At 40.3% G+C, this 27,369-nt stretch overlaps 1 protein-coding gene across 3 annotated transcripts in view; it reads right to left on the bottom strand.

The window, feature by feature from the left end:
• eng (endoglin) overlaps window positions 1-20,570 on the bottom strand; it is a 48,822-nt gene extending 28,252 nt beyond the window's left edge. For all 3 annotated transcript variants that reach the window (XM_042509603.1, XM_042509604.1, XM_042509605.1), the window contains exons 1-3: window positions 20,479-20,570; window positions 19,247-19,448; window positions 1,544-1,686 (exon numbers count right to left, since the gene is read on the bottom strand). In XM_042509603.1, coding sequence (XP_042365537.1) covers window positions 1,544-1,686; window positions 19,247-19,304 — 201 coding nt within the window. In that variant the 5' untranslated portion in view covers window positions 19,305-19,448; window positions 20,479-20,570. The remainder of the gene's footprint in view (window positions 1-1,543; window positions 1,687-19,246; window positions 19,449-20,478) is intronic.
• Window positions 20,571-27,369: the final 6,799 nt, after the last annotated feature.

Below are 27,369 nucleotides of genomic sequence, written 5' to 3'. Positions count from 1 at the left end.
TTTACCAACAGCATTTAAGCCATCAGTCTAAATGTTTTTACCAACCCTTTGCGGCATTTCTCAGGGACGTTTTAGTCATTGATCAGAGTCTTCGCAGTGTTTCCCAGTAGGATTTCAGCCAGTCACCCCCTTTTTTTCACCAATCCATCCCTGCTTTTCAAGCAACTTTTATGCCACCTAACATGGGGTATAAAGTTAAAACATGATCTTTTCCCAACCACAACCGAGTGTTTTTTTTTTTGCCCACACATTCACCATAGCACTGTTGACACATGTAACACATCTGTGATTTACAGAAATGTACAATGCAAACATTTTTTCAGGTGATCAGGTTGTTTAACTGCAGGAAGAGTGTATTTTTGGAAACATGGAACTTTGGAGCAATGGCAGTGTGGTTTAGGGATAATGGGCTCTTGCAGAAATGAGCTTTCAGTAAGTTTTTCAGACTAACAGCATCAGAATTTTGGGTCATCGGAACAATGGTCAGTCTCCTACTTTTTAACATATGCAATAATACTCTTTGACCTGTAAGCAGACTGTGATGTGTAATATCAGCGGAGTTACTCCTTGAATTATTGCCACTTCTGACTCTAGTGGATGTAATTAATCTCTATGCTGTGCACACCAACCTCCCATTAGGTCATTTTGAAGCTGCCATTTTTTCTCCTGCCTGCCGACCATCACTTTCCTGCCTCAGCTCATCACATGACCCACTCACCTGCCCACACATCTGCTCCTTGTTTGCAATTAGCCTCAGTATATACAGAGGGGAGCTATCAGTCAATCTCTGTCAGATCATCTGTGTTGCCTTAGCATTTCAGCTTTTGAATGCCTTTTCCACAGAAGCCATTATTTTTTACTTGTCAGAGTAAAAAAAGCAGTTTTAACCAACAACACTGAGCTCTGCTTAAATGTGTTAATAAGCTGTGAGTGAGCCAACATGCACAATACCAAGACCCTGTAACTACAGTAGCTAAATGCAGTTCAGCCATCATTCATTCTGTCATTTACACCTTTATTTTTACCACTCTGAATTAAAACTGATCCCTTTGTTTGTAACAATGACAGACTTATTTTGCGGTTTAAAAGGTGTACAACTCATACAATGTGTGAAATGGATAGACCAGCACACTGCTTCTTCATTTTAGGTGTGACATACTGTACTGTGCACTGAAAAGGACCTTTAATTACTGAATGATGACAAACCAATGACAGGCCAAGGTATTGGTTTTCAATGACAGGTGGTGCGTGGTGTCAGCTTGATGGATAGCTATACAGCTGATTGTGCTGCATTTTAACTCTCTACATTCTCTTGCAGTTCAGCTTTGCATATGTCATCTGGTCTACTGAGCAGGTTTCATTTGCCTGCTGAATATCACCTCCACTATACAAGTTAGTATTGTTTTTCAGTTATAATATTTCTATTTTTATAGCATAACGTCTTACATTTTACTCGCTATCCCGCTGATTTTTCACCTCTTGACTTTTACATAATTAGCACTAGCTCCTCAGCATCTCATTTCTGCAACCATGACATGCTTACCGTGGCGGCAAAGTTCAGGTTAAGGATGTGGACCTCTGCCTTGTCCTCTGTGATGAAGCTAGTCCAACATCCAATTAGCATCTCGCTCACGTACACCCATGGGTTGTCATTAACCTCCGTTGGATCACATGTCTGACTTGAGGCTGAAAGAAATCAAGTGCAAACGGTTAAGCAGCATCAGCAGCATAAAATCAAGTTCCACTACATAATCCCTTGCCTCCAACATAATACCCAAATTCCTGTATTATGGAGTATGAAAATGCCAAATAGTGTGAGATTATGGCTCTTTCCACAACAATCCTGTCATATTTGGACATGCATAGCACATGAATGAAGACCACTATTTAAAAGATGGATGAACCCAGCGATGCCACAGATTTTTTGTCTGAAAGGGGCTAAATTTGTTATTAGTCATTCTGAAAGCTTCTCCCTGGTCTCAGAGTATGGATGTTAAATGTGTGGGTAGGACTACATTGTTTAAAAACGAATCTGCCGGTTCACGTTTATCAGACATGTCAGGATACCGGGCTGCAGTCATTCATCAAGCCTGCTCACTCTGCTCTCTGCTATGAGCCTGCTGTTTAACCTGGGGATCCATGTCTCTGGAGGCTGAATTAATCGAGCCGAGGCTGTGCGGTCATGGATGAGGTTGGGTATAAATGCCTGGTGTTTGACCTGGTCTATGAGTGTGTGTGTGTGTGTTCTATTGTGTTACATTTAGAGCATGTGCGTGCACAATCCTGCTTTAGCCTGAAGTTGGCAGGGACAAAATATTCTCCAGCAAACTTCCTCTTTCCTCAAGAACAGAGGAGAATATAGTGTAGAGGGTCAGATATCTTTTCCAACTCAATCAGGGATCTCTTTCCTGAACCATCTCCCTTTCGTTGATTAGAGATGAAAGGGTCTGACTGGGGCATTGTGGGAGTCCTGCAGCATTGCAGTCTTGGTGGCAACCATCATGGCTGACAGAAGTCGTATTTACACCGCATTTTCAAATAGTAGTCTCACTTCTAAGCCAGGAACAGAGGTAATAACAGCCCCAAAACGGGGTCAGAAATACGTTTCAAAGACGTATTTATGCATGCGACACGCCGCAAGAGATTTAAAAAGCAGCTGTTAGCACAGCAGTTAATACAAAGAAGAGGAACACCATGCGTAAATGTGCGCAAACTGGGAAAACAATGAGATTCGCAAGCTCCTAACCCCATCGAGCAGAGAACGACATCAGCCACCATATAACAGAGTGTAAATGACTGTGTTGCCGACTCACATGTTTTAGGTCCCGCAAGAGGCTCGTGTGTTAAACATCACACTCATCATGCCTCCTTTAATTGCAGGATGACACGATGCAGTGTATAATCACACACTAGAGTGTAATGATGCCGCCATCAGTTGGTTCTGTGTAAAAGTGCAGATGCAGTAAAAAGAGGGAACTTCATTACAGCCCTGTAGCACGATCCCTGTGTAAAATGGGCTATGGTCTCCCATCTGGATTTGCTCAACACAGCCCACCTTTACTTTGGAGTGAGCTCTCATGGCATGGGATCACAGTGTTTACCACAGAGAAACTGGGGGAGTGGGGGTGGGCAGATTAACAATACTTTCTGTTGTTCCTATTGCATGAGTCCATTTGTGTCCCCTCTCTGAATTTGTAGGTTTTTGTAAGTCTGAGGATACAGTGCAGGCAGAAGTTTTTTCTCAGCAGCAGTTTGTTGAGTTTGAGTCGCAGGGTGGAGAGCAGATCAATCAGTTTTTGGTCAGATTGATCAGAGATGTTACAAATCAGATCAATGAATTAGAGGAGCAGCTGCTGTAGAGGCAAGTGAAAGCAAACTTTTAGACCCAGTGCTAGACCATGGGTTGCACAGTTTCCATGGGTACATAGCTGGTTTCATTTAAAGTAGGTTATAAAAACAACGAACACTAAAATGAAATGAGTATTGTTGCTATAAGAAATAGAACTTTCTATTTCTTTATGAATAACATAAAAGTTAATTTTCATTTTTTTAGTGTGCCTGGCATTCTGCTCCTGCGTCCCAAAGTACAGTCTTTGCTCCAAGTATGCGATGCTCTGAATATTTGAATGATAAATATATATTACAACAGCGCTCCTAACCAATGGTCCAACTCCAAAAATAAAAAAATCCACATATGAACATAGAGGCTGATATTTTGGCCAGGCACTGCAAATAAACAAATGTGTTGGAAACCTTGGGATCAGTCAGAACTACTCTATCCTGTACCTAAGCCTTAGATAAGCATATCTACAGCAAGATGAATATAAGCAATATATGCCTAAGCATCCACTACTGTGTGCACGCCTCAATCACCCCCAAAACAGCTGGTGCTGAGGCATATAAGCGGGCAAGACTGATATCATAACAGAAACAACTAATTTAGTAAATGCTGCATGACATACCGCTCCACTGACTTTTATGATGTATTTGGTCTGTTTACCCAGGCGGCCATAATCCCTCAGAGAGGAGACGTAGAGTCAAACAAGTGAGATGAGAAAAAAAAAAGAGGAAAGGGTTAAAAGGAAATTGCAAAGTTTGAAAGGTCAACAGGATGTGCCTTATATAGAAGTAGCACTAATCAAAGACTTTGGTTGAGGCAATTTCATCACTGACGGTGGAGGAGAATGGACAGAGATAGAGAAAAAATGGGATAGAAAGTGATGAATGCAGTGGAAAAACAGCAAGAAAAGATGGAGCAAGAACATGTTACATAATCAGCTTTTTCTCCTGTTTTTGTTGTCCCCACAATGAAAGCCGGTTGGTATTATGAACTCTTAGTCATTTGTTCAATTCATTCATCTGTTCATAACAGCTCTGAACTGCATTATCACTGATGGAAAAAGAGCAGCTGATGAGATATTATTTTAATTTGATCACATTTTTAGAATTAGCTTGTCACTTCACAGTATCCAAGATACTTCTTAGTGTTGCAAATTTTGGAAATAATGCATCTTTTGTTTGTGTCCCATTAAAACCTTTTTTTTTTTTTTTTACCCCTTTTTAGTTGTATTTTATTGTCAAATCAAGGACACATTTGGTACTAATCAGGGGAATTGAGGGGGGTGTATCATTCCTGGAACGACCTCTTCACTGTTTCTTAGTCTGCTCGGCTTTGGACTGCAGCTTTTCTAGCAAATCGAGATGGAGAGCCATCCATGCTCCCTTGCCATCTCTTTTTTCCCTCCCTCGCCCCAGAGGTCAAGGCTGGTTTCCTGTTATTTTGGCCCTCTGTGTTAATGTCTGTTGCTCAATATCCACATCCATAAAGTTATTTCTCTCTTGTTCTGCTGTGACAGAGTCAACGGCCCATGACTGTCGCCCAAGAGGTCTTGGTATAAATCACACTGACTGCGTAAGACTGTGCACGCGTGTGTGAGTGTGTGCGTACATGCGTGTGCCACTGGTCCCCTTTTTACGAGTCACCATAGGATATGAAGAACATTCATTTTGCTCTCTTGACCCCGGAAATGCCAATGGCCTCGCTAAGCGGTTTGCTGGTAAATGAGGTATAGAAGAGCCATTCCATTCCCTGTCCTCTTCATCTACTTATATCAGTCCCCTCCATTTCCCATTCCACGAGAAGACATGTTTATGGATGTTGATGATTTCCATTAAGATGTTAGGTATGAGGGGAAGATGTGAGTAGAAAGCATGAGGGAACATTGAGAGGACAGAAAATGGGCTCATATCATGGAAAGTTCATGTAATCAGATTTGATCTTTGATCTTTCTTCATGCAAATTCTATTAAACAGGTATTACTGAATGTGTACACCTCAATAGATTCCTGCTAATACCCAAAATAACAACACTAAATGGCCAAATTACCAGACTTAATAGGCACTTTTAATTAACCGGATACATATTAAAAATATCATAGCAAACTAAGTGATCGAATGCTTACAAAATCGAGACCAGCGAGAATGCAGCCAAAATCGATGATGGCCAATATGCTGTTATTGCAGCAGCTTTTGGAGAAAACACATTTTGGTGGACTGAGCCAATATCTGGAAGCAATGAATAACTTACAATATGATGCACTTAAAACTGCCTTCAGCAATCTCCTGGTTATCTCCAGCATCCTTGAGCCAAAACTAACAAAAACAACAACAAAAAACCCATCTGGTATCTTTGCATGTCCAGGGTCTCTCTGCTCTGTTTTCTAACCTCCATGGCATGAAAAAGATATGAGACTAGCTCACCAAATCAGAGACATCTGTTTTCCGCATGTGTTCAATTGTGCATAGCACCATTAAGGCAGCACCACCACTGTGACCATTTTAGGGCATCACAGGATCAGCTGGACATGAACTATTATCTGTTTCAATTAGGCTTGGGCCATGTCTGCTCAAGTTGCATATTACAATGTCCACAGTGATCATGATGGACAACAGGGTTTCACACACTCACACGGCTCACCAAAACATCTGCCACCACTTATCCATTTAATATTTTTGGAGCTGGACCATTCAATAGAAGCGCTATTGGAATATATATTTGGTTAGTCATTCAGTTCACTTGTACCCGCCTCTGCAGCAGCTGCTCTTCTCATCTATCCATCTAATCAGCTCTTAACAGATCATCAGATCAGTTATCCACCCCGAGACTCAAACTCCTAAAACTGCTGCTAAGGGGAAAAAAAACACAAGTTCCACTGTGTTCACGGATCCGCAAAAATGTTTGAATTTACAGAGACCACATAGAACTGCAGTATATATAATTAAAGAATGTGGGTGGATATATATTGATCAATGACTGTGGCAAATCTTCACCACCGCAACAACTTGGTTGCTAAAAAGGGTGCCATATCACCCATCTGGCAACAGTGCCACTACAAACCAGTGCCCCAGTGTTGGTGAGGGGTGGATGGGGTACCATGTCCTGGACTATGGCATCATTCATCAGCCCAAACCTAGCTTCAATCAGCCTTTGGGTCTACTTTGTTGAGTTTAACTCACTTCTGATAACTTTGTGCTTCATGCTAATATGTTATCATGCTAACATTAGCACATGTGAACTACGCACAGCAGAATCTGAAGTGCATCTGAGTCTCGTGGTTGTGGAATGAATTAGAGCTCAGACTAAAAAGCAGATTCCAGTCTAGAGCTGAGCCTGACCAGTTGTGCTTGGGATGTGTCTCACATTTTATCATTGTGGTATTAATTATAGTCATTCCCATAGCTGGCTGGACAAAATCAACTAAAAGATTTATGGACTACAGCTCTGACAAGCATCATCCCGGTGAGCGACTGTCCATGTGTGCATTAAAGTGCTATCTCCACTGTCTCTAGATTTAAATTAAAACACTCTGTAAAAAAGTAATTAATTCAGGATGCCAACCTGAACTTCCTAAATGAAGTTTCACTGTCCACATAATTATGCAGAGCTTACCATAGCTGCACTGGGGTCAGTGGCTGTGCATGGGCGTTACTGGAGACTTTGAGGTGATTTATCATTATTAGGGATCAAAGTAGCCCCACACAGTGCTTATGTCCTGAATTTCTTCTTCTTCAGCTGCTTTTTTTTCCCTCAGAAATGCTTGAAGACAAAAGCAACAAGTCCAAGCAACTGTCACGACATGCTAATGGGAGCACATGCACCACTTTACCAGTATGCAAACCGTCTCTAAAAGACAATAATGAAACACTGCTCACTGATTGTCCAATCATCACTAAATTTGCAATAAATGTGAAGTAGCTTTCAAGTATGCAAAAACAGAACACGTAAATTTCTAAGTTGGGTGGACCAACTGGCATTTTATTGTTATGAATGCTCTAGGAAATAGGTTTTCATAACGTGGGCACTCACTGAGGCATCAGCGAGGCCAAAAATGCATTGTAGGATATGTGAGCAGTGCTCTCACAGCTCCAGCCCACAAGCATCACATTATGCTAACAGCCCATAATCCAACTTCAGGGTTGCAATCACGTCATTGTTACACTCTCTGTTAACATTATGGTGATAAGGAAAAAGAATCTGTTTTAACTCCTCCCGCAAAGCTGGAATGAGTTTTCTCTTTCTGTGAGTGGAGAGAAAGAGAGGAGCTGCAAGAAGAAAGAAAGCCTCGAGTGGCTGAGAGCGAAGTGGTGACAGAATGCCTTCACCAACAAGATGAAACTGCTGTCGCCCCTGTCACTTACATGAGCACTAAGTCAACACACAAGTTATATATGACAAAGTGAGACAATAATAATTGAGAAGTCACATCCTGTGTCTTTAAAATGGCACACTGTGGCTCCTGACTGTCTACAACTGCACGAAAAGCAGAAGCATGTACATGTAGAGGCAACGTTCATTTTTCATTCTTACGGTATATATAAGTATCTGATTATCACTTCTTGTTTTGAACATCTTCTAGAGTGTCAGCATGTGATTGGTCAGCAGACATAAAAAACTACTAATTTTAACTAAAATTAAATCTAACACAAAGTCGCTTCTTGGAAAAAGGCCATTTCATCATTAGCTTGTTTGCAATCACGTGACTATGATGACACATGAAATTCAGACGGGGGGCAAGGAGTGATAAATCCATTTACTGTGTGAATAGGAAATGCAGGAGGGTGACTATGTAAAAGAGTTTTATAAACGTCTAGGCTGCCAATAAATACAACATAAACAAAAGTGATTTTTCCCACAGCTTGACCAATTTGCCTTGTATGGACACAATTTTCAATACACATTACATTACACATTACCTTGTCCTCCAGGCCTACTAACATTAGCAGCTGGGTCTACGACTGAAATGACTGCCGTCTTCTTTTTGACCAGATGAGTAAATGTACAAAGGCATTACTGTCCATTATAATTCAACTCTGTACATGTTATGTTTAACACAACGCTTTTACATAAACGTCTGACATTAGTCGATTCTGCTCCTCCAGACTGAAGCTGGCTTTAGGTGGCCCTTGTTTCTTTTCAGTTGGATCAATTGAAACAGCTTTGTACTGCATAAATGATATGTGCAGCGCTGGTATTCTTTGCATCCAGCTACCTGCCCTCCATCTGGACAGCGCACCAATGTATGGCGTCATTATTCAAGAGGCTATAGGCTTCTTAAAAATCTTGATACTACTGAAGTTAGATTTCTGCTGAGATTGTTTATGCTGTAATTTATGCTGTTTATGGTGGATGAGCTTTGAGGTTAGCGCTACTGCCGGTTGTCCTTCCGTTGGCAAGCTACTTCTGCCAGTAAATATAAGACCGGTCCGTATCACTGTTGCACCAACTTTGAGAATCAGTGCCGTGCCGACATTGTGGAGTACTGAAAAGCAGCAGTAAGGCCTTGAATTTTAAATTTCTATCACACCTTAACTAAATGTTGATTTAGATTCAAGGGATTGAGTACCTGCGGCCCAATAACAAGCTGCCTTTTCACTCACCTCAGGCGAGCAAGCAGGCAGACTTGATTTCATGCCCTGTCTTTCATGCCTTCCCTCATTGTAAGTCACTGTGGAAAAGAGCATCAGCTACTTGCCTGGAGTTTAGATGCAAAAGGGGGAGTTGCAGAACTTGAAGCTACAGTGCATGGCTGCAGTTGAAAGAAAGAATGAAAGAAGGGGAAAAAAAACAGGAGGGGAAATTCTGACAGCAGACAACGTCAAGACCAACTGTCTCCCTTGGTCCCTCGGGGTAGAGTAAACTGTTTGTGTCCAGGGTCGGGCGACGGAGTCATGATGGGGAAGGGGGTAGGGAGGGGTCAGCGGTCCTATCAGAGTTAGCCGGAGAGGGAAAGGGGAGCTTCAAGGCTGGCTCGAGTCTCTCTTGACTCCACATACACGCACACACATATACACACACACCTATTGTCCCGGCGTTTCCGCAACTGCAGATTGAGGCCTGACCATCCACAGGAAGGTAAACAAGCCCTTATCAGTGCTCTGCAGGGGCCTGCACTGTCCCCTGGCCTCTCACCCCTGCATACTACACATAACACACTCCATACAACACACAAGCTTCCTGACCATCTCACCTCCCTCTCCTAAGTCCTGAAATTCTGTTCCAAAAAATTTTGCTGATTAGTCTTGTCAGTTTAATGGCTGACGACTTTTTCGTGTGTGCCAAGTCCGGCGTCGAATGTTTGCTGGAGAGGAACTGAGGATGTGATAGCGGGTCTGGAGACAGCCTGTCTTCACACTAGTTCTGTTTACACCTCTGGGAGCCATTCGGCCGTCGTCTCATCGTTGTCGGAAGCCAGCGGAACAACAATTCCAACGGTGGCGCATGGAAGGTCTATGGCTCACTTCCTCCGTCGTTCGCTCACTCACTCTATGCCCTGTCTGCTGCTATGGCAATTATGCATTCATAATTTTTTTGTTGCACGTAAATTTGATTGTATGGATTGTGGTTCTCTGTAAGCAAACAGAAGCTGCACGCATGGAAAATATACCATCACTTTTATGTTGACGCCTTGTGTGCATGTTCAGGTGATCTGTTATATGCCAGACAACATCAGTTACTGGGTATAGTGCATCTTTTCCATTCATATATAAGTATAGTTTTTCCGTGAATACACTGAAAGAGCACTAGCAAAACACAATTAATCATCTCAGTGTTAATTGGTGGATAGACAGACTAATTTAGCAAGTTTCATGCTAACTGCGTGCAACTGGAGCAGATTGAAGCTTTAGAGATTCATTGCACAGTGGTTGCTCCCAATCATTCAAGATTGATGTAGCTTTGCACAACATATGCTTCGTGGAGAACCAACAGAGATTAGCTCGTTTTTCTTGACTGATTTTTGCCAGTAAATATTAATGCTTTCCGATACGAGGGCGGCATAGTAATGAAGGCTCTGTGATTTATTGGACATATTTAAAGTGAGTGAAGTCAAAAGTACAATACATGAGCCAAGTTTACACGAAAGAAAGAACGACAGAACTCCAAAATGCAATATGCCGGATCAGAGAGGCAATCACTAAATTGACTGACGGCTCTTTTATTATTCTCACACTCCAGAAAACAACCAAATATTGTTTTCTGATGCTGCTGACACCAGTATAAGAAGCCTATTTTCTATTACGATTAGTTGAGGTACCAAAAAATGTATATTTTCTACGCAGTTCAAAGAGTACAATTATATATATTAGAATTTATATGGTCACAAAAAACCTACCGGGCCTCTAAGAACATAAAGGTTTTTGAATTATCTCATAGAAAGATTGGAGACAGCTTCAAGTTTATGATTTCATTTTCACTATTTAACTAATGGAAGTGTCTGGACTTGGGAGAGTTCTCTGACAAGTAGAACTTCATCCCCTCCAGCGTCTGTGAAAAGATTAAGTATCCCGAGTTTGACTGTTGGATTTGTTGTAGTTACAGTGCATGAGCAGATTAAAATAACCTGTCAGATGTCCCAAGGCTTTTTCTTTGAGTCACAAAGTCTGCTTTCTAACATATCACAAAAAATACTCCAAATGGAAAAACCCAGTGTCCAAACTCAGCAAGGATTCTCTCATCGCATCAGACACGCACACACAGTGAGCGTGCACACACACACACACACACACACACACACAGAGTCAGACAGACAGAGAAAGATTCCAGCTCTCTAAATACAGATTGACCGGTGTGGCACCTGAATCAACAGGAAAACTACCCACCCAGTGCTTGAATCAAGAGGCTCTGCCATTATACAACACTTAACTGCACACTACACAGGACTGACCACTTTAGCAATCTGAATATGTGCATGCAGAAAGACGTTTTCTGGAGGAAAAATGCTGTTTTTCTGAAGTACTTACAACAAAATTGCATTAGAATGCTCTAAAATGCTATTTTGAGGTTTGTTGGGATTTCCTTTAGGGCATGAGAAAAGTTCAAAGGCTTTAGTTTGTGCAAAAACATGACACGAAGCATTTGAGCTGACATTTTCGCTGAGAACATTTTGTCCGTAGCTATTCTGCCATGGACAGATTAAGGGGCTGATTCTGCCCTGCATAATAATACCCTCATTAGTTAAAGTCACTGGTGAATGAAGTTTCAATTAAATGAAGACATATGAGGTGAAATACTTTGTTTTGCCAGAGATCGGAAACCCTCCCTACTTTGAGCACCTTTGACTTAAAGTCTTAGGTGAGTCAGCTAATCCAGCAAGACTTTTCCCTCCAAATTCTGCCCAGGTACATTTCCTGTGTTTGTGCAGACCCCAGGGTCAACCATGGGTAGACAGACCTAGAGATAAGAGTACATAATGCCAGGCCTTATCTGCGCAGACAGCGGGCATGTTGATATGAGCATAAGTGGCCGCCATGCTGACGAGGCGTTTATCTCGCCCACTACTAATGAGCCATTCAGTGCTCATGCGACTGCATAATGAAAAGTATTGGGCTGGAGGGTGCGAGACCTTGTAGTCACACAATGGTGATTTTCGGGAGACATTCAGACAAGATACAGCAAAAAGCCATAATGATCAAAAATGATGTGTATTATGGATCTCTAACCTCCTCATACATATTAAACCCTTTCTGTACTTACATTATTTAGAATCAGGCTTGACTATTAAAGCAATGCTGGAGTGCCCTTTAAAATAAGACCCAGTTATGTAACACAGAAGTTAAGACCACACTATATACAGGTTGAACTGTTTTCAGCTTTTCCCCTCCAACTTTTTTTTTTCTGTTTTCTGCACGAGGACACTGTTTAACACGATTTACAAAAACAGCAGTGTCCTCTCATGGCAAGGACAGCCTAAAATGTGTTTCTGGTAATAGAACGGGGAAAGAAAAATGGGTAGATAACAGAACAGAGCTGCTGAGTGTGCCGCAGATTAGCCAGAGTTCTTGGGAGAAATAAAAAATAATAATAATATTGGCTCTAGAGATTGCAGGATTTAATCATTTTTATCAGATTTTCAGCTGTGGTTTTATTACTTAAAACAAACACCCATAAATTTCTGGAATTATCTCCAAATTTTACTCAGGAAGAGAAATACAAACACTGAATGAAATACCCCCCGTAGCATTACCTATCATACATAATATATCGCCACTTAAAACTGAAAACAGACTTTCATGAAATGCCATTAAATCTTTTTTTTTTCTTTCCCTATCTCACAAAAATCCATATTTACATGCCACACAGCATGCTAGAACCATGTTGATAAACAGTCAGGTGTTGGCTGGTGAAAAATCATGTGGGAACGAGCAGAAGAGGGGAACACAGCGTTAGCGGCGCGCTCTCACACTGCATTCTGTTTTCAAACAGAGGAAAAGCACGGCAGTCAGAAATGGATTGTTATTTGGGAGGGGCATAACATTGGAGGAGATTGAAATCGGTCTGAGGCAGCGACAAGTGGTCGCGTCTCCCTGCCACCCAGTCTGACTGCAGGCAGAGCTGGCTCACTACAGTAAAACAGGGGAAGTGGACTGTTTTGACTCTCAACGCCATTTTTAACATGACGTTTTTTGTTTTTTTTTCTTCTTTTTTTGCTCTTGGCTTATTCTACTACAGCACGCCTTCCGAGAAACCTTTTTCATCTCTTTCCATTTCTTTCCTTTCTTCCTTTTAAATACGTGACACCCTGTTGCTGTCGCTTCATTTCTTTGGTATTTTTCTTTGTCTTTTGTCTAATTACTCAGTCTTTCATTTTTACTTTTTCTTACTTATCATTTAACTGAGTCTCCATATCTCCCAGCCTTTATCTCTGCCATGTCCTTTTCCCTATCTGTGTTTTTTTAATCCCCTATTTACTTCTCTTTCCCCACATCTTCCCTCTGAACTACTTATCTGCTATTTGACAGTCACATAAATTTGACCCCCCACTCCCTTACTGTCTCCATGAATCAGTCTTTATGTATTCTGTTATCTCTGTTAGTCTGTCTGTCTGTCTGTCTTGCTGTCTTTCCCTCTCTATGATTCATTTTTCAGACGGCCCACCCTCCTCCCCGCCAGCGGCTTGCTAATCACTTTTGTGCTTTTCCTTCAGTCCATGGAGGAGACTCTGGGGTAGGCAGAAATACAGCAGGGGGTCTGGCAGTCAACATCATGATGCCGGGCTCCCACTGGGAAAGTCGTCGCAGAAAGGTGGCATATTCAACACTACTTCCCTGCCAGGAAACGCTGCGAACGCAGTGGATAAAAATCACTGAATACAAAGACTTCTGTCAGATGCGTAGATAATTGCGTATGTGTCCAACTGCTACATCCGGCTTAAGTGGAAGCTGTTATTGTGCTTGCAATAATGAAGTGGAATGGAAATAAAACATATAAAATCTTCTCCTAAGGTGGTCTTATGCAACTTATTCCCACATAATAAGCAGTTAGGCATACAGAATCTGATAACTTCAATTTCTGCAAAATAACATTTCTTAAAGGCCAATGAGCCTAACAATGTTAGAAAAATGCATATACCTGTATGCTCAATTTGTCAGATATAAAACCCATAAAGGGACATAAATCCACTTCACATATGAAGATTTGTTTACTCATCATGGGCAGTATTAATAATTAACGGGTTTTTCCACACATTCATTTATTTGTGGCAGCCTGCCATGATCAAGACATCTGCCGCCACAAATAAATTTTCTATTTTTGGTGCTAGACTGATCATTAAGAGCACTGTTGAAATATATGTAACGTTCTGTTATTCATAGCATCACACTCTTGGAGCAGAGAGTGTACTCTGGGTACAGACGGAGCAGCAGTCTGTGAGGCACTTTGAAAGTGACACTTTACTGTTTATTGTACTGGGTCTAAAAGTTTGCATTTACTCGCAGCAGCTGATCCTCCCATCCATCAATCTGATCAGCTCTGAACTGATCGACAGATCAATTATCCACCCTGTTAGTCACAAACTGCTACTGATGAAATAAAGACCTCAGGGAGAGCTCTGCCTGTGTGGCATTCACAGACCCCCAAAAACCTCAGAATTAAGGGAGGGGACACAGAATGATGTAAATGGGCACTCATGCATTTAAAACACACACACACACACACACACACACACACACACACACACACACACAAAAACACAAACCCAAAGGTCTGCTGTCATCATTATCAAACTGAGGGTAAATCATGGGCATTTTGTTGCATTGTGGGAAAGTCAGCCGTTTCTGGAGCGGTTTTGGGGCTTGAATCATAATGTACTACAAGTCAGAATTTCTCAGCCTCTTTTGCTCCAACTTTGACTATTCTTCTCCATCTGCCACCCGCAACTTTAAAGAAGAGAAAAACTAAATTGGTAGTTACTTTTTAAGAGATACGTAAAAATGTATTTAGAAGTAAATTATGTACATTGTCCTTTCTGAAGCAGATGTTTCCACATCCGTGAGGAAAGATGCGAAATTAAATACTTTATCTCATGCCTTTTATGTTCTCTAAAAAAGAATGTACTCAGATGACCGCATATAGAGGCAGAATTAATTCCACTATTGCAAAGCCATCACCGCCTCCACGATTTTGGCACAAACAAATATCCCAGTTAAATGACTAAAGGGATTGAGACGAACTGCGCTCATAGATAAACCCGTAGGCTGGACCATGGAAGGCCTTCAAAACAAACAGCAAAAATTTTAAACACAATTAACCTCACAGGGAGGCAGTGTAGTGAAACTAAGACTGGTGTGATGTTGTCTGTTTTATTGGAGCCTGACAGAAGCCTGTCCAGAGATTGTGGATGAGCTGTGAACAAAAAAAAAGGCCTGACTGATCCCAGCACATAGGGAATTTTAATAATCAAGGTGTAAGGTGAAAGCAAAGATGATCTTTTCAAGTTCTGAAAGAAAAAGGCAGTGGTTGATTTTATAAATAATCCAGAGCTGATGAAACCACGATCTCATGTCAGATTCCAGGGTAAAATCGCTTTAGTCTGTGGTTTTAGAAAATCAGTGTTGGAATTTAACAGGTTGACTCTGGTGGGTTTAATCACATAACCGGAGTTTTACTCTGATATCGCAGGATAAGGCTGTGAACCATCAATTTCCATCAAGTATAGTCTTTAAATTTTGCAAAATTGGTCACATTAAAAGTAGACATATTTCAATTGTTTGGCATTAAGATAATTAGAGATGATTCAGTACCATTTTTTCCTTCTCAACTGCAATCAGATCACTGAACTCGCATATCGGGTGAAATATTATTTGAATTCCACCGCATTAAAAGACAAAAATTACAAGCTGTATACTACTAATCCTGTACAGATGTTAAATCATTGTTATCATTTTTGTATGCCATAGCTCCAGTTAATCCCTTTTAATCCGATGTAAAATATTACATTGCTGACATTTCCTCTCCCATAAAGTTGCTATGTTGTTTCTCCAGTTGCCCAGAATGGACAAACTATACACAGACTCTAGAAAGGGCCACTTGTGTCAGTCACCGTAGTTCTCCTACACGCTTGGCACATGGGAAAAGTTTCAGTCTTGCAACCTCAATGCTAGATGCCACAAAATCCCACACACCTTTAAAGTTTATGAATAAAAGGGTGGTTTTGGATTGGTGCAGACTTGATGACCAATTCAGTATTTCAGGTAGTATCGGAGGCTTTTCAGGCAGAACGTCAGGCGAAACTTCATGTTCATGTTCAACGTTCATTCTGCTGGGTCTAAAAGTGTACTTTTTCTTGACAAACTGCTCCTCTCATCCATCCATGTGATCTGATCAGCTGTGAACCAATCGACATATCAATTATCAACCCCGCGAGTGACAAGCTGCTGCTGAGGGGAAAAAAAGAACTCATGGAGAGCTCTGCCTGCTGAGCTGCACTCATGGACCGAAACCATCCGAATTTAGAGAAAGTTGATACAAAGGGACACGCAAGACCCCCCCCCCACCAACGCCGCCGTCATTCCATGGGAAAAACTGCACTGCATTTTAAGTGTTGGCATTGGAACAACCCTCCACTTCACTGTATTGCAGCCTTTAAAATAAAGAAAATACAACATGGTTTTATGACATCCAGAATCTAAGATATCTAGTCTCATATCACAATATTGTTTTAATATTGATATATACTACCCAGCCCCGATGCTGCTCCTTGACCACAACACCAGTGTTTCCCAGTAGGAACATTAAAATTGTGCAAATGTCTATAGCCATGTAAGAATTACATCACTGAAACTACCGCCAAGTAATGTGATAGTGTTGAAACTGCACAACACTCGCTCTTCCACTGAATGGTCAGTCGTCATACTAAAATAAATAAATGCACGACAGCAAAAAACAGGGCGGGGGAGAGGCTAAGGACGTATTACATTTACAGTTTCAAAAACTTCTAATTTTATTTAGACATCATTCTTTGCCTTTACTAGATCACTTGTTAAGGTCACATACATACATACATTATTTATCTAGGATATCTATAGATACAGTATATATGGCCAAGAAGTGTTTGGGTTACTTAAGTGCAAATGCTGTTGTATATTCAGTCTATTAAATGTATATATATATATAAGTTTTAAAAAGCTACAGCAAAACTGAGCTCAAATAAGACACTCTAGTTCATTGCCTGAAACTGGCCAAGAGTGTCAAGGGATTTGTTGCAGGCTGCAGGCTATTCGTGATTTACTTTTACTTTTTCTGTGTTTACTTCTTCTTTTGAGGAACTTTCACATCGTGTCTGCTCCCACAGTGACTCGCAGCTGGCGAGGACTCTATGAAACAAGCAGACCTCAAATCCCAGTGAATATATAGGTGCTGTTTTATTTCGCAGCACCTTACTCAGTCTGGGAATGTGCAAATTTAATTTCGCACAGAGTACACTCTTGGCCTTGGTGTGTCACAACTGATGTTTGTGCTTGAGTTGTTCAACAACAACACAGTACTAAGCCCAGGAGACTGTGTCAGAGAAAATTTCAAATTAATATGACAATACTGGACTTTATAACGACGACTAAACAATGCCCGAGTTAGAGGGACTCATACATGTCACACCAATGTTTTGATTAACGCTTCAGCATTCAGTGCACAGGGTCAGAGTACCCTGCCGTCTGAGAACAGTGTCACAGCTCCCTCTGGGACTTCTCTTAAAGCTGCTGGAGCCGAAAAAAATAAGAGGAAGAGAGGAAGAAAAATCCTTGGAACCTCTTTCAAGAGAGAAATAAAATGATAGTGAATCCAGCACTATGTGTCACAGAGGCAATTAAAGCTGAGCTAAACAGCTCCTTGCAGACTCCACCAGCAGACAGTGTGACTGATCCTCCGCAGTGGAAGCTACACAAGGTCAACTCTCCGCAGGTCCGCCAGTTGGCCAAAAAAATACCTCTGTATCCCCGCCACCAGCACCCCTGCTGAGACGGTGTTTAGCACTTGTGGCAATATTGTGATTTGTCATACAGTAAGTCAACGCTGAAGGCAGATTCTGCAAACAGGCTTGTTTTTTCTGGCACTAAATCTTAACAGTGATGTATGCTTGCCAGCGCCAATTTGCCTTATTTAAAAAGCAAGTTGGAAATGCCAGTTTGTTTTTCTCGTGTATGTTTATAGACACAGACAGAGTGTGGAAAAATAAAGGTTATTTGGCACTTGAGTTTTTGTTTCACCTTCAAGTGCATGGTTGAAAAATGAACGTGTACGACCTTATTTTGCTGAGTTCATGTTTAAAACTGTATTACAAAACAGCAGGGTGCATTGTGCTTTCTTTCCTGGTATTTAGTCTGATCAAAATTGTACTATATAAAAAGCTACTCCTTACATGGAGTTTGTAAAAATTTGTCACAACTTAGTACTTTCAGATAGTGTCACAGTTCATTTGATCTTGAATAGATTTAAAACTATATCCTCTACCCTGGAAAAATATATAAGCTTAACTAAAACTGCGTGGCATAATGCACTTTTGACACTGATTTTTAAAATCAGATCAGTTCATTTGAGACATAATGTTGGGGGCATTTGCACAAAAAGGAATAATAATCAAAAGAATAAATTCAATAACATTCTTTTATTAATTGAAAGCCATGTGGTTGTGTGGCCCCCCCTAAACGCCAGATCGCTGCAGGGAAGCCAGACCAAACACCCCGTAGCAGCAGTGCCGAGCTCTGGTAAGAGTGTGAGGCTGGATTATGGCCTGCAGGCACAGGGAGGGCTTCAGATCCCTTTGCCACCTTGTAGGGATTACATGTTTGAATTTGATATGGGCAGCCACAGGCAACCAGTGGAGGGGAGTGTTAGAGGGGGGCCAGCAGAGGAGGATGACATAAAATCTATGAGCAGCCCACATGTTTTCTTGTTTCCTGTGCCTGCATGGACTGTCTTTAAATAAAATATTGTTTATCACTAAAACCCACACAAACAAATGCTTCCCAAGAGTACTCAGTAATTCAATAGTCTGAATACAATTTGGAGTTGCATAGGTTTTATGTCATCACATTTATCTCCCTACTCTTTTAAAATATGCTATATAATCTGAGTCGTTGTAAAGATAAACCATCATTCAAGCCAAAAGACTAAACAGCAACTGTTTTGCTTTTAACCTCTCTCTGCAGACTGGTTGTAAAATCCTGATTTAGTGTGCAAGAAAAAAAACCAGCTATCACAATGAAGTTATGTGAGAAAACGGGCCAGGGCAAGACTAATATCTGCCTTGACTTTAGGTTGAAAAATACGCCCTGAAGGCTCCAAATCCAGTACATCCAGCGGCCTTCAGTCTGCTGTCTGAGGTTATACACTTATCAATACATGCATTTTTAGCCTGAAACCCAATAACATAAGCTCTAAAAGCTGAAAACTCGTAATATCAGCTGGTAAACTTACCAGAGGCTGCAACAGCGACGCACAGAAGAAGGGCAAACCATGCCACATAAGCCTTCATCTCTGTAAAGTTCAAGTTTGAGGTGTTGGTGGAAGCTGAGTCTGGGTCTCTGGGGTGTAAAGAAACTCGGACTGAGGTCGAAGTGTCCTTGTCGAGTGGCAGAGCAGCAGTGACTGTGGCAGCGGAGGCGCAGACAACTCCAGTCTTTGAAAGGTTGAAAGGTCAGGAAAAAGAGAAGCCGGAAATCAATGAGGAGATATGACGGTTGATGAGGATGTGATCATGTAATGCATGTCGCTCACATACTCAGCATACAACGTTAAAACAAGCATTGTGTGTAATCTGTCTCCTGGTAAAGGTTAACACACACATACATTCTCCAATGCTGAAACATATTGAAAGTGACACCTCTGAAATTTTTGATTAAACGCCAGCATGCAGCTACATCATGGAGAACATGAGGGCATGGGTCATTTACACAACCTATTCTACACTGACAGTGAAGGAAATGTTGCCTAAATGTCTTAAATTCCTTCAGAGGACAGGATTTTGCCCCCAGAGACAAACCCAAAATATGTCTGTCTGCCTTCCTGGTGCACAATGAGGGTCTGAACCCAGGGGTTATCTGCTGGTCACTAGCTTCTGGCCCACTGTTTTCAGGAAGCACTACGGCATCGCTTTCTTTAAATAATATCACAATGCCGAGATCAGATAAGGAGGAGACTGCTCTTGTTATATGATTCATATAGAGGGAAAGGAAGAGCCTGTGTAAACTGTTTATGCACTTCCAAAGGGAAACAGTCACGTTATTTCCCTGCACTTCTTACTGCAGGAGAAAAATGTCTCGGACTAGCAACATAGTTAGCTAAAAGGGAAAGTTACGAAAAAACAACAAACAAAAACGACGGCTTAAATGGTAAAAACAAGCAATTAAGACAACCTGTACACTAACAATGATACAATATATAAGGAAAATTATTGTTAATTAAAACGTAAAGTCATACGGCTATCCGCCTTTTTAGCCATAACTATTTTTTCCCAAATATTTAGTTATCACTTTCTACCGCTGTTTGAGCTTAGCATTGGCTAATCACTTCAAAACACACATGAAACGGACTGGTCGAGAATAAAGGAAAGAGTTAAGTTACTGCCCTCTGTCAGGGAACTAAAACAGACAACGCACTCCTGTGGAAACACGATATTAAAAAATAGAGTTATGAATTACAAAACTTACTTTTGAGGAAGGGTCGTTTTCTTTGAATAAAGCAGGTTTTGTAATCCAGGGGCGAGGATGTGGCCGCAGTCAGCGATATAACGATGTCAGGACTTTCCAAAGTTTGTGTGCTGCTGGGCGGTGCTGATTTACTTTTGTACCCCTCCCACCGCTGTTGTCCGGCCTTTCTTTTTTTCCCTTTTCCTTGTTAAATGTTAGTATGCTGCCCCTGTCATGGCATTGTCTGATCTGGTCAGCACTGTCCAATAAAACACGTGCAAAACTCAACTCGGTTTGTGTTGTGATTTTATAGCACTGGATTTTATTTTATAGGTTTACTATGTATAGATGGATTTGCCTTTTCTTTTCATTGAATTACTGTCCAATGTTACACCTACCAGTATTCAACATTTAGGTCTCAGGGTGATATTACACACACACACACACACACACACACACACACAATCTATGGCAAGAAGAGCTGCCTCAATAATGCTTTTTTAAGTTAAGGAAAAGTTAACCCCACAATCAAAAATGCACATTTTGTCTCTTTCCTGTAGCACTAATTATGGGTCTAGATTGTTTTGGTGTGGGTTGTGGAATGTTGGAGATATCAGCAGTAGAGATGTCTGCCTTTTTTCAAAAATAATGGAATTAGATGGCACTCAATTTGTGGTGCTCAAAGTGTAAAACATAACAAAATATATATATATATTTAAAGGTATAGAATTTTAATTTGAAAAACTCAACAGCAATATTTCTTTCAAGAAAGCATGACTTGATAAATCTCTGCAAAAAAAATGTAAACTTAAGGAAATTCTTGGATTAAAACAGAAATCAAATGTCAAACATTTAATGTTTAGGCTAGAATTGACCCACATAGTGATTATAATAATGATGGGTGAAAATAATAATAATTTATCTTGTTTCCAATGAATACATTGGCATGTGGAAAGTAATAGTTCTTTCTGAAGTGGTGTAATATCAGGATTTTTGGACAAAGGGTGGATACAGTAACTTGGGTTTCCCCACAAAGGACATGGATTTTGAGGAAGCACCTCATGAGTCATGGTTTATTTTGGCATCAAACCGTTTCCAACAGAACATCAGTCACCTATATTAGTTATATCCTATCTCTGATGTCACAAATGTTGGATTCCTGTGAGGAAATGACAGAATTTAACATTTAAATGACTATATTGTTGTAGTTAGACTACACTAAACACACACACAAAATAAACAACAAGCAAACAAGAGAGAAATAATTCTCAATGTGAGAGATACGTTTCCAACACTGCAATGACATGTTTCAGTTGCATATTTTAAAAGTGTTAAACCCATTAAATTTTACAATGATTCAATAGTGCATTTGAGTCAGTTAAGTTATTATGGAACCATAAATATAAGATCTTCCACACTCATAGGTGTTTTTTAGATACTGTTCTAATGAACTGTTCATACGAATAAAGACAGAAAGTAAGTCACCAGAATTTGTAAAACTCACGCAAAGCAAAAAACTCAAGCAAAAGCATGTGTAATCAGGCAGGTTGGAGTGGTGAATGGGTCAAAACACAGGACTGTCCCCCAGGAGACTGGTGTCTGTGTCCCACGTGAAACCAGCTGAACTTTGAGTTATTTTAAGATATGTCGCTATCATGATTCTTCTCCTAAACCTAATCTAACTTATCATGAACTACATAACTTTATATTGACCACATAATGTGTCAATGCTTTCCACCATGTTTCCTAACCCAATACATACCTTCACTTCACTAAACCTAAATTACAGAACTTTAATTGCCTAAATCTTTCGTATATATAACCCTCCATTAAGTAAGTAATGTGACCACACCCAAACATGTTTCTTCTCCTGAACGTAAATTATGTAACTTTAATCGCCTAACTCTAACATAGATAATGTTACTTTAGGTGTGTAACTTTACGATGCCCAAAAATGTCCTAAATTCTAAAATTTATGTAACTTAATTTGCCTTAATCTAACCTAAGTAACTTAACATTAAGCATACGTTATAATGGCCATCATGAGGCTTAAATTCATTAGATATCATACATCATCTGAGGTATCATATGAACCGTTGTATAAAAATGTATTGTTTGATTAGATGTATGCCTCAGTCTAACTTGTACAGAGCTACACAGGGATCTTACACATGCATCTTAACACTGCTTGGTCATCAGCATAAAAGTAGATTAGCGCAATAGGCGACCAGTTGGACATCAAGGTCACCATGGGTTCCAGTGACCAGAGTAAAAGGAGACAGAAACAACAGAAATGGATGTTGAGAATTTTAAATTTTGAAGAAAGGGAACTTCAGAAAAGAGAAATAAACTGAAAGTGGATTCATTGTAAGAGGGAACAGGATAAAGAAACCTGCGTGGTGGGAATAAATCCAGGGTTTGAAAGAGGGAGCTGGATGTGGAGCTTTGTCAGGAAAGCACATTATGGCAAGATGGATTAAGAACAAAGTGAAAGAAGATAAACAGATTGATATAAAATGATCTGGCTTGATAGTCATCGAGGGCATGTCAAAGAGTCAGATGGAAAATGTCTTGAAAGTCACACTTCTGGGGGTTGAGATGGATATGTACCCAGTGGTTTTCCACTTAGCGAGAGAGCTTCAATAAAAGGTTTAGTTGATGGAGTCTCAAGCAGAGTGGATGCGAGGAGATTTAAGGAGTGTAAAGGGGTGACAGACAGCTTTAGAATGAAGAGTTTTGACAAAATAAGTAATGAAAAGTTTGAGACTAAGTCTTTTATGCTTCACTTAGATTTGGAGTACTTGCTGGATAGAGTTTTGGGATTGTGTGTTGTATTGAGTAAGGTGGCTGCATGATTCTTGCAAAGGGAATCATGCAGCATAGGAAGCTAACTGTCCAAAGAGAGTAAGGAAGACAGAAGTAATCAAGGCTTGATCTAAGAACACACATACGTGTAAGGAAGAAGGAAAAACAAGGTATGGTGTGAGACAGGAAGCTAAGGCAAACAAATCAGTCAGGGAGCATGAGGAATTTTACTTTTGTCAGGATCAGGAGATGTTTTTTGACCTTTTTGTGTAATGGTAATTAACTAGAGTTGAGAGGATTTCCAAGCAAAAGCGCCCCTTTTCTCTGTTTTCTCTGGTTATGTAGCACCGACTTCAAAAGTGTTTGCATCTTTCTACTGCAGAGATGGACCAGTTTTATGTGAGGCCCTTCTTTACAGCGATAAAATATTGCTTTGAGAGAGACTTTAAGGCTCTTTTTAAACACCAGGAAAATAGATAATTTATAGCAGGGTGAGAAATGGATGGAAAAGATCGCTTATATAAGTGTCTGAAGTGATTTTTTTTTTTTTGTGCTCACTATAGAGTACATTTTTTAGTGTCTAAGATATTGGGAGCAGTGAAACAATGAACGAGGGAGTAATTTCAGAAACAGTTCAACAAATGATAAAGGTGTAAGTTTGACAACTGCAACAGGAGAGTGATCAAGAAGTTATTTGGTCTTTTTCTATGTCATACTAGAAAAGGGACAGGTTTTACTAATGGCATTAACAATGACTTTGCTCCATTCAAGTGTCCCAGTAAGTCACACTTTGTTCTCATTGACACAACAACTTTCCAGCTTCAGCCAAGTGAAAAAAATCTTTTTATGTGCAAATCCAAAATGCATGTAAAAACAGTTGGATGAAATACACTTTGTGAGCCAGCATGCACGATGGGACTTTAAATGGCAGACGTTTTGACTTAAAGGAATACTTCACTCAAAAAATAATCTTTTGTATATCAAGTACTCACCTCGTGTCACGTTGAAATGTTTTTTTTTCTCACAAGCCTCCACTGTCAACGAAGAATGCAAACACAGAGAAAAAGTTTTTCATCTACTGCATTGATTTCCTAAATGTTTCCCCTGAAACTGGTCTATCAGGCCCATGCTCACAACCCTGAGAGGTCAAATCAGCCCAAAGTGAAATCACCTGTGTGGATGTGCTATGAGTGTGTGGGCCTTATATTCAAAGTCAGAGCTACAATTGTAAACTGGATCTGTATATAAACTGTGACCTCACAAGCTGTAACTAGTGGTATGTGTTGTGAATTGAACAATCTGCCTAATAACCTCTCACTGGCATTACTGGGAGATCTAGACATTTATTTATTTATTTATTTTTAATCAACATTTTGGTAAATTAATTCATCCTAATGTACGTGAAGTGGGGAAGAAGCAAAGGCTCCTCTTGAAAGAATAACATTTATCTTTGTCTACTGCACAACTAGTACTTTGTGGGGGGAAAACAGACTGGAACAAAGAGTAGACACAACATCCTTTCTGTACTGAATAGACTCAGAGGAGTCATCATCCCGTCAAATCAACTCTCCACACAAAGTCTACTGGCAGGAGCGGCAGAAAAGAAAAACAGACATATGGACCAGACTTTAACAATGCTACAAAAGCATTTGGAATAATTACAAAACTGCTGCAGCAAACAAATTTTCACACACTGCAACTCTATCGATTTCTTCTGTTTCTCACTGTGTTTTGGCTCCATATGTGTTATGTGTTGTACTTATTAACAGTTACATTGTTACACAGCAGAAGAGCAGAAATAAGCTCTATCTCAGTCCATTAACATTCCCAACTCTGCCAGACAAACAAGTCAAGCTATTTTTGGCCAAATATGTTCCTTATCCTGATATTTGGAGGAAAAAAATAATGTTGAAAGGAATGTTTGAAGTGATCTCTTCTATGTGGAATTTGTGATTCAGGAAGTGCAGTTGAAGGACAAAACAAAAACAGCTTTGTATTTAGTGGAGATCATACATATGGTTAAAATAAATCTTGATGGTGCAAAGTCAGTCTGGCCTCACTCCCAGGGCATCAAAATCTGCTGCTTGGGCTGTGGCCCTCAGAATCAGTGCACGACGCACCCTTAAGCATCTGAGTATGATGCACCTGGCTTTCAGCCATTCCTAAACCCATCCACATCACTATTGGACAGTCAGAGCAACTTACATATAAAGAGCAAAAAGTCTATTTAGCTGGATGGCACCAATAAGTACGGGACTTTGACCCAGGAGACTGGTATCTGTGTCCTGTGTGAAACTATAAGTCAACATTGATTTGTTGTTGATTTATTTTTTTCAACCATCATGTTGGCAAATTAATGTGATAAGTTGTCACAACCATCGTCATGAGTCTGATATTAATTATTTAGTAGCAGCAGCAACCAGCACAGGTGTCACCTGACAAACTGATCAATATTTTCTTAGTAGGAAAAACTTTCAGCTACTGTTAGTTAAACATAATTGATGTTAGAGAGTGCTAAAATCCCATGCCTTAAAGCAGTTATACATTGAGCCCTGTTCTCTGAGACTAGTTGATATTCTGCTTATTGACTCTGTGAACTTGCCTCAACCTCATTCCTTCAGGCAGCACTGACAAAGAAATGCACATGGGATACAACACTAAGTAGAGACAATTTGCCTCTACTTGTACTCTGTGTTACTTAAATTATTGCAATCCTCTAGTAGTTGACATGACTTGGATTTACTTGCTGAGGCATATGTCACAGTTGGCAGTCATTTAAGATACTTTATCACATCTGAGGCTGGCCAAAGGACACTTCTACAGTAGCACTCTCCTTCAATGGCTTTCCTTTTTATTGGAGCCACCCCCCCCCCCCCCCACCCCCCCCCCCCTCCCCCTGAGTTGTGCTTCAATAACAGGAAACAATCGGCCACCGTCTTTCACCACAGGTTGACGTTGGTTCCCGCACGGTGCCACTGGGTCTCTGTGGTGCCAGCCAGTCAGCCAGCCCTTTGCAGTCTATAGCAGAGGAGAGAGAAAGAATAAAGTGCATGCGCCAGCTGACTCATTTCCTTATCGTCCTCCAAGGGGGGGATCTGACGCGTTCACTTGCAGCAGTAATATCCGAGTCTGACAGTCGATGAACAGAGCCTGTCTGCCTTACAAAGTAATTAATGTACATTTACAACCCCATACGGCAGTTAATTGAAAGGGTTTTCATTTTAGATATATTCCACTGCAAAAGCATATCTCAACTTGCATATCTGTGATTTGCATGCAACAAAGTGCCATTAGGATCTAAATGGGTGATCCTGGTTAATTTTACGCTGAAGCAATGCTGCATCTAACAGTCTGTGACAGTTTGAAAGGGATTGTTTTCTCACTCATCTGTAACAAAGGTATCATGTATGCATGGATGTATTATACATGCATGCATACAATATGTCTGTGACAAGATTTTATTCTTAGTCGCCATGTGCTGCAGTACATTTTCCATCTGATTTATTTTATTATCGCCAACCTCACTGAAAAATGACCTTTTTTTCCAAGTAAGTGATAACAAACTGGTATGTGATATTCACAGCTGATTGCACATTACTGTCCTTGTAATTATGTCCAACTCTGCAGCTAAAGTAAGTACACACAATTATATAGCGTGCACACTATTTTTAGGTTCTTATCTTCCTTGGCTATAGCCTCAAACAGGTTACATTTGCAGTTTGCTTAAAAAACTGTTTCTATGGACTTAAGCCTGTTTCAAAGTTCAGATCATTAGGTCTGCAGGTATGTGAACATGTTCTTTTAAAAAAATCTGTTGACACCTATATGGTAAATGAATAAATGTTGATTGAATGTAAGCTTTTTTTTACATATCGATAGTATCAATTACAGGTTGATTATTTCTTTTAAAACGGTTGAAAAGTGAATAAATCTTCCTTTATTGCACAGTCTTTGCAATTCTACCTTATTTGCATTTAATCATGCAGCATAGATGAGAAGATGTTTTGAGATAGTCAGAAATTTTTATCCTACACATATGGGCCTTAAAGGTAAAAGTTGCTTAATTTCAGACTGCACCATTTTTTGAACTATTTTTTAAATCAGTCC

This window comes from Plectropomus leopardus, chromosome 20 (assembly GCF_008729295.1).
Source record: "Plectropomus leopardus isolate mb chromosome 20, YSFRI_Pleo_2.0, whole genome shotgun sequence".
Taxonomy (NCBI): Eukaryota; Metazoa; Chordata; class Actinopteri; order Perciformes; family Serranidae; genus Plectropomus; species Plectropomus leopardus.
The sequence above is the reverse complement of the archived record's forward strand: the minus strand, read 5'-3'. Positions and strand labels throughout refer to the sequence as shown.